Raw genomic sequence first — 14,607 nt, forward strand, 5'->3', positions numbered from 1 at the left:
TGCCCTCTCTTCCCACACTCTTAGGAAGCCCTGTAACCCCGCCCCCTTTCTCTACCAGCTATATGGAAATCCTTTGGGGAGAGAGATGGAAGGGAGTCTCCTACTGCCCCCTGTAGTGACCCAGTTCATCATCCTGGTCACATCCATAAATGTCATACATGTTTGTCCTTTGTTAATGCACTTCGTAAAGCTGTCTTGTTATTTCCAGTATGTATATTGCACAGCTGCAGCGCTAGAAGGGTCAAGTGTTCAACAAAATCCAAAGCCTGCATGTAAATGTATCAAGTCTGTCATGTCATATAGCATGAGAAAAGGTATACATAGGAGTGATTGAGAGCGGGAAAGGAGTTCCATGTCTTCAGGAGTGTTGCTGTTCAGGAGGTCCAGGTACATGGGGACACCTTCAGTTCCCATGTACTGAAGCATGGAAGAGGAGGAGAGATTTCCTGTGTTGCATGAGACTAGATATTAATGGAGTGAGTCCCCCAAAGGTGAGAGAGCATTTGTAAGTAACTACTTCTTCTCAAAGCCAGTGCAGAGGTACTATTTAATCGTTTAAGATTTCCTATGCGGCCATCTGCAGCCTGGATCATCGCGTAGAGGTACACCCTTTAATTGTCACACCCACGCATGAGTGGAGGTACTACAAAATGATAATCTTTGTTCACAAATGTGCGTCTTTGAGCTTATGAGAGCCGTGTGGAGGTACTACGTTCAGAAATCATTTGCCTGCACTGTAAAGTCTTTTTATGCGAACTGCCTTGTATTTTCTGTTTCAAGTTTTCAAGTAAAGTTTGCCGGGCTCTAAACGTTCCTAGAGACCCGTGGTACTCAAGAACTGACTGTGGCTGCATTTATTCTTCACGGAGCGTAATACTGGTGTATGAAGGAATGGTGGCATCACCCGTGACAACTACAACCCCTGTTATTCCTGTTTAATAGGCATTCCCTATCTTAGGGCTGTCCCAGGTTGCCTGCAGTGTTACTCTGGCCTTGGCTGCGTGTGTCCCTCCAGGAAGCAGTCTAGTAAGTGCCACCATGACATATCAGCACTATACCCTCCCAGCTCACCAAGTATATCAGGTGTCTGTGTCTCCCTATGGGACGTTGCAGGACCCCAAATTCCGGCGACACTTGGAACAGGATCAGAGCTGCAGCGCCACTCATGTTTAATGGACTGCTACTTATTGTTTGTTGGGCTATCCAAAGTGGCACCCACTTTACAAGGCTTCTCTCTAATTCGCTCACTTCTGCCAAAGTCCTTGACGCTAAAAGGACAACTGCATGGCCAGGAGCAAAGTAGTGGGGAGGCGTTTCACTACCTTAAAAGACTTTACCTCGGGGTTCTAAGTCTATTCTCTTGGACATCAGTGGAGAAAATGGTGGCTTGCACTGACTTCTCTGTCCAAGGAGTGGCCGCTGGCTACCCACTAAAAACCCCTATGTTCTACTGGGGTGATGTGGAGGATCTTCAGGGATCAGACTTTCCTCCTGCAGAAAAAATGGAGGATAGGCAGCCCTCTAAGTGGTGGCTTAAAGGGGTTCTGTCAAAAAAATAAAAAAATACTCACTCATGCCTTACGGGGCTGTTCACAGAGAAGCTGCTGCTCTTCTCCTGTCCCTCTGGCAGCCATCCGATCGCAGGGCAGAAGATGGCAAAGTTGCAGCTTCCGCCCTGCTTTGACCACTGCCGGACGGCAAGTCCTGCAGCCTGGGTCAGTAGTCAACGTGTCACAAGTGACGCGTTGTCCACTGATTGGCCTGGCCGCGCCTAACCTTCGACGTCCCCGTAGATTCGACAGTGAGTGCGCATGCATCACCCTTCCGGCGCGCTTGCGAACTTGCCATCGACTCTCCGACGACGTTGGATGTTAGACGCGGCCAGGTTGACGAGAGTGTGCAGGAGCCGCTGGGAGATGACCCCTCATGCGCCAGGTAAACAAGGGAAGCCAGTAGTACAACAGGATTAGGTGGGTTTGCTTTGTTTTTTAAATTCTTTTCTTTTCACAGGTTAGATTTTACAGGGATGCAGGGCAGGATGTAGGTGAGTATAACCCTTTTAAGCTAAGAAAGTTACAGCCTGCCAGGCCTAGGAGAGGCGGCTAGTTGGGGAGCTTCCAATTTTTGACCAGCAGTCCAACCCGGGGACACCATGCGGTCCAGGTAAACACCTCGACTGTGGCCATGCGGGGAATAGGTGCCTCGAGACAATCAAATGGCCTGCACTCAGATGCCCCTGGGGTTCCGTCCCTATTAGAGATGAGCAAGCACGCTCAGATAAAGCAGTTACTCGAGCGAGCACCGCTCTTCTCGAGTAACTGCTTACTGGTCGGAGCAAGCTCGGGTGGGCAGCATGGGTGAGCAGGGGGCAGCGGGGGAGAGTGTGAGAGAGATCTCTCTCTCTTCCCCCCGCTCACCCCCGTCGCCCCCCCCCCCCCCCTGAGCCTGCTCGGACCAGTAAACAGTTACTCGAGAAGAGCGATGCTCGCTCGAGTAACTGCTTTATCCGAGCGTGCTCGCTCACCTCTAGTTCCTATGTACGGGACTTTGAGGATTCCGTGGTGCAGGTATACATCAGTGCCAGAAAGCACCTTCTATTATAGAGAGAATTGCGCCCTCCCCTCTCAGGCCAGCTGCTACTAAGGAACTTCCCTCGACTACACCACCCAGGACTGTGGTTCAGCGCAAGAGAGACCCCGATAGCCTCTCATCCATGGTTTCCTTGGGGATACAGTCCTTCGAAAGTACAACGTCTCCCACAGGTTGATCTACAGACACAGAGGACGGTGAGATATATGTGTCTCAAGTAATCCGGCGGGCCAAGAACTTTTTTAAGTTCTAAAAAGATTCTTTATGTAAGAGACATTCTTTACCCTAGTTAAGCTCCGTAAAGAAAAAGACTTTAACGTTTATCCCTTTTTGCAAAAAGCACGTTTTTCATATTGAAAGTTATGATGTTTGGCAACGTTTATAATGTTTAAGTACTGTGCAGGAGGAAGTAAAGGAGTGTTTATGGTTTATATTTCATTTGCTCATGCTCTCAAATCAATTTATTTAAAGTCATTTATTCCTGCAATGCGTATATGTCTAGTTTAAATATAATTAATTTGAATATGCTATATAGTGCTAATTTAAAAATGCTAATCTAGGCAATGCCACCATTTGCATGAAACCGCGTGTATGGTGTGAATGATACATGTGTATGACTGGAGGTTTCTTGTGTCCCCTTAAGTCCTGTCTTAGTGTTAGCAGCCCGTTCTAGCCTGTCTCAGGGGCAGGGCTGTGTGGAGGTCCTACGTTCAGAAATCATTTGCCTACACTGTAAAGTCTTAAATTGAGCTGCCTTGTATTCTCGGTTTCAAGTAAAGTTTGCCAGGCTCTAACCGTTCCTAGAGACCTGTGGTACTCAAGAACTGACTCTGGCTGCATTTATTCTCCGCCGAGGGTAATACCAGTAAGTAAAGAAACTGTGGCATCACCTGTGACAACTACAACCCCTGTTATTCCTGTTTAGTGGGCATTCCCTATCCTAGGGCCGTCCTAGGTGGCCTGCAGTGTTACTCTGGCCTTGACTGCATGTGTCCCTCCAGGAAGGAGTGTGGTAAGTGCCAACGTGACACATCAGCACTATACCCTCCAGGCTCTTCACGTATGTCAGGTGTCCGGGGTCTCCCTATGGGACGCTGCACCCCCGCTGCTGAGTAACTGCCCAGCAGTGGGGCTGGAAGAATTCCCAGCTACTTACAGAGGGACATTTAAAACCTGCTGCCCAGAAGCACATTTTAAATGTTCTGCTGTAAATTCCTGTTAGTCCCCACGGGGATGAAGGGAACCCTCTGGGCTTCCCCTCATCCCCTTGGGGACTAACAGAAGTTTGCAGCGGGACATTTAAAATGTGCTTCTGGGCAGCAGGTTTTAAATGTCCCTCTGTAAGCAGCTGGGAATTCCTTCCATCTGTAGAAATCCTTTTAATGAGATTTGTAATCTCATTTTCCTGCGCAGAAGTTTTTATAGACTTCTGCTTCCATAGGAGTTAATGGAAACTCCTGCAAATCGCGCACCAAAGATAAGCCAGGTCCTATCTTTTCTCGCACCACAGACCCTAGATGCGAGCTTTGCAGTCGCATGTCCTATCTTTGATTGGTGTAAGTATTTAGTGCATACTTGTCAAACACAAGGCCCGTGGGCCGCATCCAGCCCGCTACCTTGTTCTATGTGGCCCGCGAGCATGTCCGGCATGCACACAAGCACCGGCCACCACCAGGTGGTTTCATGGATTACCAGCTGGAGTGCCGCAGCTCCGTGGCCGGTAACCACGGAGCGGCGGTGCTGGCAGCGCTGATCCCGGAACACACTCTGATGGCAGTGTGCAGCCGGGATCCTCCTCCCATAAGTCCTCTACTCCTTAGTTCCGCAGGAAAGGACAGGGGAGGAAATGTTCTGGGCTCAGTGTGCACCCAGGATCAGCACCGAGAAGAGAAGGAGCGACACTAACTCCAAGTAGGAGGTAAGCTTATGGTGGTGGGGGAAATATTACTACTGGGGCTGCTGAAGGGGTTAATAACACTACTGAGGCTACTGAGAGGGGTTAATATTACTACTGGGGCTGCAAAAGGGGTTACTATTACTGGGGCTGCTGAAGTGATTAATTTTACTACTGGGGCTGCAGAGAGGGGGTAATATTACTACTGGGCTACAGTAGGGTTAATATTATTACTGAGGGGGTTATTATTACTGGGGCTACTGTGAGGTTATAATTACTACTGAGGGCAACTGTGGGGGTCACTATTACTACTGAGGCCACTGTGGGGGTCACTATTACTACTCAAGCCACTGTGGAGGTCACTATTACCACTGAGGCCACTGTGGGGGGTCACTATTACCACTGAAGTCACTGTGGGGGTCACTATTCCTACTGAGGCCACTGTGGGGGACACTATTACTACTGAGGCCACTGTGGAGGTCCCTGTTACTACTGAGGCCACTGTGGGAGGCACTATTACTACTGAGGCCACTGTGGGGGTCACTATTACTACTGAGGCCACTGTGGGGGTCACTGTTACTACTGAGGCCACTATGGGAGCAACTGTTACTACTGGGACTGATACAGGGGACACTATTACTACTGAGGCCACTGTGGGGGTCACTATTACTACTGGGGCCACCATGGGGGTTACTATTACTACTGGTGCTACTATGGGGGTCATTGTTACTACTTTGTCACTATTAGGGTTCGTTCACACAGGCATAAGCGCATTTTGGTTGTGCAAATGTGCTGTATGCATGTGCAATCAAAAATCACTTACACCCGAGTTCTCCGGCTACTCTGATGTGTTTTAATGTGCGCAAATACTGGGGGCACTATTACTACTGAGGCAACTGTGGGGGACACTAATACTACTGAGGCCACTGTGGGGGTCACTATTACTACTGGGGCTACTGTGGGGGTCACTTATTATTCAGGTCACTGTGGTGGATCACTATTACTACTGAGGCCACTGTGGGGGTCACTATTACTATTGAGGCCACTTTGGGGGTCACTATTACTATTGAGGTCACTGTGGGGGTCACTGTTACTACTGGAACTGATACAGGGGACACTATTACTACTGAGGCTACTGTGGGGAACACTATTACTACTGGGGCCACCATGGGGGTCACTTTTACTATTAGGGCCACCATGGGGGTTACTGTTACTACTGGTGCTACTATGGGGGTCAGTGTTACTACTTGGGTCACTATTAGGGCTCGTTCAAACGGTCATAAGTGCATTTTGGTTGTGCAAATGTGCTCTATATATGTGCAATAAAAAATCGCTTACACCCGAGTTCTTCGGCTACTCTGATGTGTTTTAATGTGCGCAAATACTGTGGTGACGTGTGGTCATCGTCATGCTGCAGAATTAATTTGGAGCCAGACAACTTCTATTTTTTAGAGCATTTTAAGCATTTTAAGCATGCTCTCACACATGCACTTTTTATTTTGTTCTGAGCACCATGCTAATTGCAGTATAACACTCCCATTGTTTTCAATGTAGCCTAGTAAAAGCCTGGAAAGCGCCGCGATTTTCGAGCGGAGTCTGTTCAATTTTTTAGCATTTAGCGCACCTGATCAATGATGAGGTGTGGAAACCCGCCGTTGGACACAGGGAGCTGCGGCAGATAACGAAAATAAAATTGTGGCTCTTTGCAGCGCTGCTGTGTGAGAGTGGCCTTACTTTGCATCATTTTTTCTACACCTGTCTAAAACTTTTACACAGCTCTGTATATAATTGTTTTTTTTTCTCTTGAAAAGACAGTAAACATAGATAAACGCTGTATTCTTGGATCCAGCTGCTGGTATTATAATAGTAGTAATAATAAGAACAGATTTGAATACTGTATCAAGCAAAGATCTTCAGCCATATGATACATAGTATCCAGCTGGGGATTGTTCCTCGCATGTCCCATAGAAACTTATGGGAATTCTGCACTATCAACTTTTCCCTGTACCATGAGGACTGCTGTAAAATGCCTGATTAGCCTGCAGATTGTGCAGATGATCCAGTAGTGGGGTGAACTCCATGCCAGGTCGGAGTGTGGGCATGTGCCATGTGGAAGTCTCCAGTAGATGCTTGGGGTGGCAACCTCCAGTAAGCACATGGGCTGCTCCCCTCCCACATGACAGCAGCATGGGAGCTGCAGCATCCTCTGCCAGCTGTTCCCATGGAGATGCCACGCTAAGGCTGCCCACTTGTCAGGGATCACTCACCGAGCTGGCAGGTCTGGGTGGGCACAGGGACTGATCCAGGGGTGTGGAGGAGCGGAGGGAGAAGGTGGAGCAGCAGGAGGAGGAGGACAGGCAGCTGCAGCGTGGGGCTGGAGGAGGTGCGAGCGCAGTGACAAGCTGGCAGCCCAGACACCGCTGCTGCTCCACCGGCTGCTCCTGCTCTCTGCCCGGCAAGTTTTCCTCCCTGGCCGGGGAGCCCGCACCGAGCACGAGGGAAGCACCGCGGGGAAGAATGGCTGTGAGGTCCCGCAGACCCTGGATGAGTGTGGTCGTGGGATTAGTCCTGGGCTTTACTGCTGCCTCCTGGCTCATCGCCCCCAAAGTAGCTGAGATGAGCGAGAAGAAGAGAAGGTCTAGTGTCTGCTCCTTCTACAGGATCCAGAGCGGGCACCACGGGGGCAGGGGCGACCCTTGGCACGGGAGAGATGCGGTGCCACACAGCACTCCGGCCGCTGGACCAGAGGAAGAAGACCCCAAGAAGGAGAACACTAACAGCAGCAGCAAGCACAGGGTTAACCACAATGGAAGTGGGGACTGGGGTCCACCAGAGGAGAGCCAGAGACATTTCCTCTATGTCGGGGTGATGACAGCTAAGAAATACCTGGATACCCGGGCAGTGGCAGCATATAGGACCTGGGCACCCTACATCCCGGGCAAAGTGGAGTTCTTCTCTAGCCAGGGTTCAGAGGACATCCAGCTGGCAGAACCAGTGCCAGTCATCTCCCTACCAGGGGTGGACGACTCGTACCCTCCTCAGAAGAAGTCCTTCATGATGATCAAGCACATGCATGACAAGTACCTGGATAAATATGAGTGGTTCATGAGGGCAGATGACGATGTGTACATCAAAGGCAAGTACATGGTGCCACCAGTGCCCCTGGCACACCACATAGGGTGACCCCACTCAGGGTGTATGTCTGTGCAGGCACAGTAAGACAAGACTTCCTTCTCCTACAGTCTACATTTCCTGAGCCTGGAGCAATGGAGTCAGACTAGTTCAAGAGTTTGTGTCCTGTCTGAGGGTGCATTCACATGGGCAAGTTGCATCCAATTGGGATATGGATGGAACCTGCCGATGGAAAGAACACATGTATTTCAATCTTTTTATTCACATGAGCGATTTTTCTTTCGGACTGATATGGCACTCACCTGTGTCAATGCACCCTGATTGTGATGATATCAATCAATGTGCATCTAGGGGAACTGCATCCGTAAATGGATATCAATGTGCCATGGCATACAATATGAGCCATAGGGTGCATTCACATGGGCAAGTGCGATATCAGTCTGAGAAACTCTGGGCAAGTACGATATCGGTCTGAGAAACTCTGGGCAAATGTGATATCGGTCTGAGAAACTCTGACTAATATCGCACTCTTTAACCTGTGACCTTTCTCTGTAATTGCAATGCTTTTTGAAAGAAAAAAGAATCGCATCGCTGAATTTGTGACTTTCATGTATACAGATAGAAAAATCGCATCACACTCACATGAAACTCACATTTACATGCAAGTGCAATGCGATTTATGTTGCCTGCCTTGGCAAATAAATGGGGGTGCTTAAACAAGAAGCGCCCAAAAATAGGACATGACGAGATATTTCTATCACGGAACATTGGTCCGAGAGAAAATCGCTTACTTGAGAAATAGGATTGAAATACATGGGTTGTTTTCACATGCAGATTACATCCATATCGAAATCGGATGAACCTTACGCGTGAAACTCGCCAGTGTGAATGCACCCTCATCCTATATACAAAGGCGAGAAAAACTTACCAGTTTCTTCCAATTGTGATATGGACAGAATTCGCATTTGAAAAGAACACGTATTTCAAACTTTTTATTCACATGAGCGATTGCGAGATGCACAGAATTCACATGTTGTAAAAATCCAGTATTTACACCTGTAGTGTGAGATCACAAAATCGCATCAAGTCCTATTGTTTGGCCAATATAGCCCATTATTTCCTATGGAGCAAAGACAACAAAAAAAAATTGCATCGCACTTGCATGCGGATGTGATTTTCATGCGAGCGCCTTGCAATTTTTAATTTTTACTATTGAAATAACATGCAATTTTCATGCATGTGATAAATGCGTGTGAAAATTGCATTTACCGCCATCTGATGCATTCTTCACTCACAACGCATCACAACATTGCAGGTTTACAAGCAGAAGGTCAGAGTTATTCAAAACCAATGTAAATGAATTAAACCTGTATTAATAGATTTTTGAGGGGTCATTCATTGAGATATATATATATATATACATATATATATATATATATATATATATAACATGAGTCAGCAGTTAGACGTTCACAATGATCACCAATTCTATTATTTTTGGGACACTCAAACAATTTTGTGCAGGTCAGAAAATATAAGATGGGACATCCCCTATAGGAAGCTGCATGGTCGCCCCTAGTCACCACATAAATTGATTCTGTGCGCCCCCTGACATGACAAGGACTTACTCTACAAATATCACTGAGGACCATCACGTCCCATACGGTATTACATAATCCGAATCTTAAATGCTTCTCTTGCTCTCTAGGCTCTTACATTTTGGTGGAAAAAATGTAGAAAATGTCTCGGTAAAATAATCCAGGCATCAATTTACAAATATGCAGCACCATGTATAACTGCCTTTTTTAGGCCAAGCCATAGTTAAAAATGTATGAAGAAGGAATTTTCCAGCATAAGAAGTAATGTTAAAAGCAGAGTATTTAGTTAGTATAGCAGTGACAGGAACAAGTGATGCCTGAGGTCACACCACAAAGAGTCTGTATGCTGAGAGTGGCTGAGTCAAGGGAAAGAAAGTCTTGATTCATTGTTTCTACCATCACTCAGAGCAGCACTTCAGCGCAACTTTTAATTGACCAGCTCCACATTTTGTCCGGCAGGGTCATCAGACGCTGAAATACTTGTACCTTCAAACTGTATCCTATTTATTGACAGTTTGAATTGTTTACTAAGATATTTAGATATTGTCATAACAGTTTCTAAAAGTTGTAACACATAATCAGGACTTAATAAGAGCTTGTGGAATTCAAGTGTTTAATGTACATCTACTTAATGTGGCAATTGTGATGTATACAGCGCTTCCATACTTCACAACAATATACAGAGACTATATGCAGAGGTAAGAGGTTTCTGTAGGATTAAAGATACATTTTTTCCTCTAAGCATTGCTTCTAGAAGAGAATATTCCCACAATACAATGCCTTGCAAAGGTACCATATGGCGGCACATGGAATGGATCTGTAGAATGGAACCTTAGGGACTGTGCATCACCGTAAGACTCTGCTTTATACATGGTGCCCTTACGTGTGTTTGGAATATGAACGATAACTGGAGGAAACTGATGCAATTAAAAGGTACATGCACGTGAAAAATCGGCCCAAAAATTAGATGAAGGTAGCACCTATTCATTTAAATGGGTGTGTACATATGGCTTTGTTTTTACTCAGACAAATACTGTGAGTAAAACAAATTGCAGCATGCACTATTCCTGTCTCATTATTGGATGGAAATGATGCATGTCAATGTGCTGAGAATTTCGGGCACAGCTTTTTAAAAGTCCGTGCGCATGTACCCTTAGGGGTCTTCAGATGACCATAAGTGCAAAAATTCTCATGGTAGTATAACTTTTTGCGCTGTGAAGGTCACGCTATCGCACATGTTTTAGCGCATTTTGCTGTACTTTCTGCACTGCCAGGGATCATTCACATCAGTGCAGACACACCTGCGCCGTGATTGAAAAGGCTGTAAAGTTAGTCTCCGCTGTTTTTGATTCCTCGCGAAATTGCGCAGTTCATTGCGCATTTTCACGGTGATAGGGTGTGCACCTCTATAGATGCCTATGGTGCCTTAGATGCGTAAATGCGCACAAAAATAGAGCGTAAAAAAGAACATGAGAATGAACACATCGAAAACAATGGGTTCTATTCTCTGTGCAACACGGTGCACAAATACGGTTGTCTGAGGCTGCACTTAGGAAGAACATAAAAACTCCACATGTTGTTCTGTTCAGATTTGATTCAAGGACAGCAGTGTTGCAAGCCGTTTCTCCTTAGGGAGAGCACCTAGTAGGTGTCAGGAGACTTATAAGGCTATACATGCTACTCTGGGAAATTTATGCAAATGGGGAGATGGAACAATACCTCTACAATGTCACCTATTAGAGGGCAGCATTCCTGCAAGTCAATGTCAGGCCTTGTAACAATGATTGGAAATATGCAAACCAGAAACTACAGTAGCTCCTCTGCAGTAGCTCCCATGCAAGGACTGGCTGGAAACAACTGATTCCACAGAAAATGGAGAAAGTCCAGCGTTGGGTAAAAAGCTTTCAGTCTTTATTAAACAATCCAGACAGACATGAAGGAACAGAGAGCATGGGCCATTTTACATGTTTCAGGCAAGCATGTTGCTTTTAATCATAGACCTACAGGAGCTTGCCTGAAACATGTAAGATGGCACATGCTTTATGTCTGTCTGGATTAGTTAATAAAGACTTTTTACCCAATGCTGGACTTTCTGCATTTTTCAATTATTGGGAATATAAGCCAAAGCCTGAGACTTAACCAGAAGGAAAAGATAACCATGTACAGACAGACTCTTTCAGGGTTTTTGCCCCTCATCCTTGTGCCGTAGGTTGCCGTCTGGCTTGGTGAGAGGTCAATAGATGTGGCTTAGAAAGTGTAAAGTCTAAGTGCTCTCTTTAAGAAGAAACTGTACGCCTCCTGACCCACATCATAGTCCTCTCACCCAGCCAGCCTGCACACTGATGAGGGGCAAGGGCGTACATATAGGGGGTGCAGTCGCACCTGGGCCCAGGAACCTTAGGGGGCCCATAAAGTCTCTCTTCCCCATATTGCAAACCCATACTATCAATGAAGCTTTATAGTTGAGGCCCCAGTTCCAGATTTTGCATTTGGGCCAAGCAGCTTTAAGTTATGCTTCTGACGAGGGGTAAAAACCCCAAAGCAATCTGTCTGTATGTGGTTGTCTTTTCCTTCTGAAGAAGACTCTGGCTTTAGCTTATATTCTCAGTCATTGTTACAAGGTTTGTTAAAAGGCCAGTCAATGACTTGCATTGTATTCGCTTAAAATGTTTACTGACATCAGTAAATTTACTGACTACCTGTATTTTTCCTGTAAACATATGGGCTTTGTTCATGTCCTGTCATTAGTAAATCCTTCTCTTAGCAAGTTCAAATGCTATTTAGATGCTCACTTTTATCATCAGTAAACCAATTATTAGCATTGAATTACTGTTGCAGTGGCTTTAAAAGGGCCAACCCTGGTGTTCTTTGCTAGATCTCATTAGCACCATGCTGGCAATTCACTGAGGGGATTGAACAGGATGGGTCTTATGTAATCAGTTGTGTGTCTACATAAGGGAATGTCATAGTTTATGTTCTGTGGTCACAATGCTATGTATTGCAGGCCAATAAGAATGGAAAAAATACTTTGCATACCTGGTACATAAGATAATAAAGTTATTAAGTTGGCCACAAACTTACAGAGTTTTCCTACCCTAAAGACCCATTTACACCAGCTGATAATTTTTTTAAGATTCTAATAATAATGAGCGAGTTTGCACAATAACTGGTTAATGTAAATCTTGGCATCTTGTGAACTACTGGCGAGAAAACACTTGTTGATTATGCAAATAATAGTTTATTCATATCAGCCCCAGTGATTGCTCTTTCAATTATCTATTCATGTAAATGGGCCTTCAGCATTAATGACCTATCAATTAGATATCTTATGAGTTTCTGATTGGTGGGGATTTTATCACCAGGACCCTCATGGGTGGCGACGGAAAATGGCCACACAGCAATAAGTTGGGGATGGCACTGATTCATACTGTAAAAAAGCAATTGCTGTTGCAGATGCTTCTATCTAGAAATTGCTGGGGGTCTCAACAGTTGATGCAAGTAGTAATAAAATTGCCAGAATTATCAAGCCATATCTATTATATACTAGTAGAAAGCCCGTCCCAGGAAGAACTGCTTGGCGCAGGACCCGCTAAGTATGGACCCCATTGTTTTTGCTAGTGCCCACATCATGCTATACATTCCTGAACAGCGCTTTTATGTGGGCACTGAGTGCAGCAAGAGCCACTGGGTGCAGAAGCCAGTGAGCACTTCCCCCTCTCACATATTGGTGTTGCCCACAACCTGTTGTACATCCCTGTACAGTGCTTCAATATGTAGCAGCAGTCACAGGGCCACAGGTTGGTGAAGTAGAAGCAGGTTAATATAGCAGGAGCTGCTCTCCTGTACAGCGCTTCAATGGGGACGCTGACTGTGAGTGTAGCAGGAGCCAAAGCGCTACACTGGTGAGTGGGTGGCACAGCATTCTTTTCCCTTAATTTACCCCCCCCCCCCCCCATCACCCACACACCACACACCCCCCTCAGCTGGTGAGTGCCGTCCACAATGTCCTCTACAGTATAAAAAACTAGTAATTATTAGGAAATTATAGTACCAGTGTTTCTGGTGGCACAATGCGCCACACAGCTGTGCTACATGGTACCGGTACATCCATTATGATCCCCACACATCACACACACAGCTCTACTACATCCATCCTGACCCCCCACATTACACACACAGCTCTACTACATCCATCCTGACCACACACATTACACACACAGCTCGACTACATCTATCCTGACCCCACACATCACACACACAGCTGTAGTACATCCATCTTGCTTCCTACATATCACACACAGCTCTACTACATCCATCCTGATTCACACACACAGCTGCGGTACATCCATGCTGATTTCCAGACATCGCCAGCTCAGCCGACTCCTGGATATAGTGATCAGCCCCTGGTCACGTGATCCCTGACTCCACCCATACAGGTGATCACATGATGGTGACATCATCACAGGTCCCGGTGGCTGCTGTCAGCTTACCCAGTATACAGTACTTTCTTACAAACTGCACAAAGGCTCCTCCCACAATAGTGACATCACCGCAGGTCCTTTTGCCCACCGAATCTCTGTGGTGGCGGTAAGTCAGTGTCTTCAGTCAGGACTGCTGAGTTGTGTCTGAGATAATAATGGCTTAGTTGTACTCTTCTTTTGTTATTTTTGTCCTCCCCCTTCCAAGAGCCCTAACTTTGTTGTTCTTCTGTCGGTCAGGCTCTGTGTTTTATACATGTTGTAGGACCTGCGATGATGTCACCAAGGGGCGGATCGATGACATAATCAGTGGCGGAGCATGAGAATCACCCACACTCAAACATACATACTCACATTCAAGTGGTCGTTAGTAGTTTGATTAGGTGGCAAGTCCCGTCTATTGGCCCATGACGTGGTCATTCAACCACATAGCGGCAGTATTTTGGGTGACAAACCAACACAGGATAAGGTAAAAGGTATCTCACTATCAAATTGAAGAAACATGAAGGTGTACTGTATGGCCATATGGCACCCTAAAGGCTTACAATCAAAAGAGTGCCGAGGAAATTGCTGTAGTCTTAAAATGCTGAAGCCCCTTCAAATAAAACCAATGACAGAAAATAAGGAGGCAAATACAATTCAAATTGTGATGAAATACTGATGGCATACGGGGCAATGTAATCTGTAACACATCCATATTATGGATCAGTATCACGGTTGTGTGGCGATAATGTGCGACTCCCCTTAAGATGATAATACTGTCAGAGACGCACCTGTTATTGTAGAGTTTGCAGACTTTTGCACTATTCTTCAGAGTGGTTGCAATCACAGAGCATAAAATGTAGCAGAGTTCATATGAAAACCTGCAGTCACTGAATTGTAGCATATAAATGAGTTTATAGCCAAAGCAGACTGT

The 14,607-nt window shown here is 46.0% G+C and overlaps 1 protein-coding gene across 1 annotated transcript in view; it reads left to right on the forward strand.

The window, feature by feature from the left end:
• The first annotated feature begins 6,930 nt into the window (after nucleotides 1–6,930).
• Nucleotides 6,931–14,607, forward strand: part of CHSY3 (chondroitin sulfate synthase 3) — a 337,064-nt gene continuing 329,387 nt past the window's right edge. The window contains exon 1 of the mRNA XM_066603166.1: nucleotides 6,931–7,619. Coding sequence (XP_066459263.1) covers nucleotides 7,001–7,619 — 619 coding nt within the window. The 5' untranslated portion in view covers nucleotides 6,931–7,000. The remainder of the gene's footprint in view (nucleotides 7,620–14,607) is intronic.

Source organism: Eleutherodactylus coqui, chromosome 5 (genome assembly GCF_035609145.1).
Source record: "Eleutherodactylus coqui strain aEleCoq1 chromosome 5, aEleCoq1.hap1, whole genome shotgun sequence".
NCBI lineage: Eukaryota > Metazoa > Chordata > Amphibia > Anura > Eleutherodactylidae > Eleutherodactylus > Eleutherodactylus coqui.